This window comes from Lontra canadensis, unplaced genomic scaffold, assembly GCF_010015895.1.
Source record: "Lontra canadensis isolate GAN:19392208 unplaced genomic scaffold, GSC_riverotter_1.0 scaffold107, whole genome shotgun sequence".
NCBI lineage: Eukaryota > Metazoa > Chordata > Mammalia > Carnivora > Mustelidae > Lontra > Lontra canadensis.
Window position 1 is genome coordinate 2226366 of NW_022631101.1, and position 2024 is coordinate 2228389.

A 2024-nucleotide genomic window follows, 5' to 3' on the forward strand; every position below is an offset into this window, starting at 1 on the left:
CGGAGGAGGCGTCAGACTCCCACCTGGCAGATGTGGGCGGCTGCTCCTGTCCCTCGGTGCTCTGGCCCCTGGGGACCCACCTGTTGCCTCTAGCTCTGTTTCTGCGAGCCCTGCGGCCCCTCCTAGGAGGTGGGCCAGCCCTCTTGGCAGTAGGCTCTGAGGCCTGGACCTGTGTCTCCTTAGCCGGAGAGCGGAGCGTGTTCTCTGGGGCCCAGGGCCCTGTGGCCTTCAAGGGCCTGTCATCCAGCATCAGGCGTCTCATGTGCCTCAGGACTCCTGGGTCCTCCGCAGGGTCCTGACACACAACCCTCCAGACTCCGTCCTTGCCCGGGATCTCCCTGGGGACGGACGCATGATTTATGTCCTGCACAAACTCCACCAGAGCAGCCTTGGCCTTGTGGTCCCTCGCGGCCCTGGTGTTCCATAGCCTGAATGTGCCCAAGGGCAAGAGGGCCGGCTGCAGGACAGCCTCGATGGCGGCCCGCTCCAGGCCCTCTGGGATGCCGGTGACCAGCAGCGCGCGGTGCGTGTCCACATCCAGTCCCCGGCACCAGTCCCGCAAAAGGCTCACGGCCATGGTGCCGCCTGCTGGCTGGTGCCGTTGGCCGCGTGGCAGCAAGCCTGGGGCGGACGTGGACTGCGGTTCGCTGTGCAAATCCCGCCTTGGAACAGTGTCGCAGCCTTGGAGTTCAGGTTCAGGGGAACGTGGCAAGTCCTGGGGCCTCTGGATCAGGCTCTTGTCGCCTCTAACCAGCTGACGCAGCAGCTTGGCCTGATGCCCCCTCTCTGGGGCCGTTGGAAAATCCGCAGAGGGGCTTAGGAGTCACTTCCAGGGATGTCGCCAGCCTGGCTGCTCCGATATTTGTCCCTGAGAATGGCCTCAGTGATGCGACCTCATCCAGGTGCAGGGGAGGGCGCCACCGTGGTCACCTGCCGCGGCAGGGGGAGGAGAGCCGGGCTCTGGCCGAGTCTGTGCGCTCACCCTCCGCTCCAGTCAGAGCAGTTGCGCTGCGACCGGGCTGCTGGGTCCTACGCCTGCGCGCCCGGGCTCGCCCCTCCCCCAGCCGGGCCTGGTCTCCGTGGTAACGCGGCCGGCTGGAGCTGGGGGTCTGTGTCGCTGGGGTCCAAGGAGCCGCTCTTAAAGGGCCTGAGGAAAGGAGGACGTGGGGCTGGGCAGTGCCACCTTCATTGATGAACCCACAAAAGCCAAATTCACGGGGGACAACGAGACATCCGTCAGGGTGACCCGACCTCATTCAAAGGATGGTGGGGGCGCGGGGCGGACTTCAGGAGAGGACATGCTTCAGCGGGTTGTAACCCCCCTCCCCAGAGGACAGGTGGAGGTCAGGAGAGGAGACCTAAGTCCGGGGGTCCTGGCCTCATACAGCGTGGTCCGGAGACTCACTCTGGGGAGAGAAGCCTTGTTGGGAATTGCGGGGTCACTCAGGCTTCAGCCTAGGTACACAGGCCTCAGGGTACACAGGCCCAGCTCCCCTAGACCAGGCTTCATTCTTGAGCCCATTCCGGTATCAGAAATGGCACTGCAACTAAGCTGGGTTTTGTGTGTGCCTCCTATAGGTGTAGGATCAGTAGGATCAGTCCGGAGACCGGACGTGAGTTCCAGTTCCTGGAGAAAGCGTTTCCCCCGCTGGCTGGGACACGTGAATATCATAGCTGCTCCGAAACACACATTTGCTTTGTATCCTTTGTCCCGCCCACTCTATGCAAATCAGGCTCTGCGGTCCAGCTGCCCTTCCTGCTCCCACCGGCGCCCACCCCACTCCGAAAAGATTCCTGAGCAGTTCCAGGCCAGGTTTGCTCCTTAGTGAAATGACAATGACCATGAACCCTACCTCATAGGCCCCTGATGGGGGTTAAAGCACGTGATCCAGGAAAACACTTGGAAGAGACATTCTTTGGCCCAGAGTTGATCCTCCATAGTAGAGTGGCTATGGAAATTATTTATTGAGAACTCGTCATTATATAAGCATGTGTTAAATAAATAAGAAATCAAAACACCTTGG

General features: G+C 61.1%; 1 protein-coding gene across 1 annotated transcript in view; it reads right to left on the reverse strand.

The window, feature by feature from the left end:
- LOC116855934 (paraneoplastic antigen-like protein 8A) overlaps positions 1-885 on the reverse strand; it is a 4236-nt gene extending 3351 nt beyond the window's left edge. Inside the window, exon 1 of the mRNA XM_032839026.1 lies at positions 24-885. Within this exon, the coding sequence (XP_032694917.1) occupies positions 24-577 (554 nt within the window). The 5' untranslated portion in view covers positions 578-885. The remainder of the gene's footprint in view (positions 1-23) is intronic.
- Positions 886-2024: the final 1139 nt, after the last annotated feature.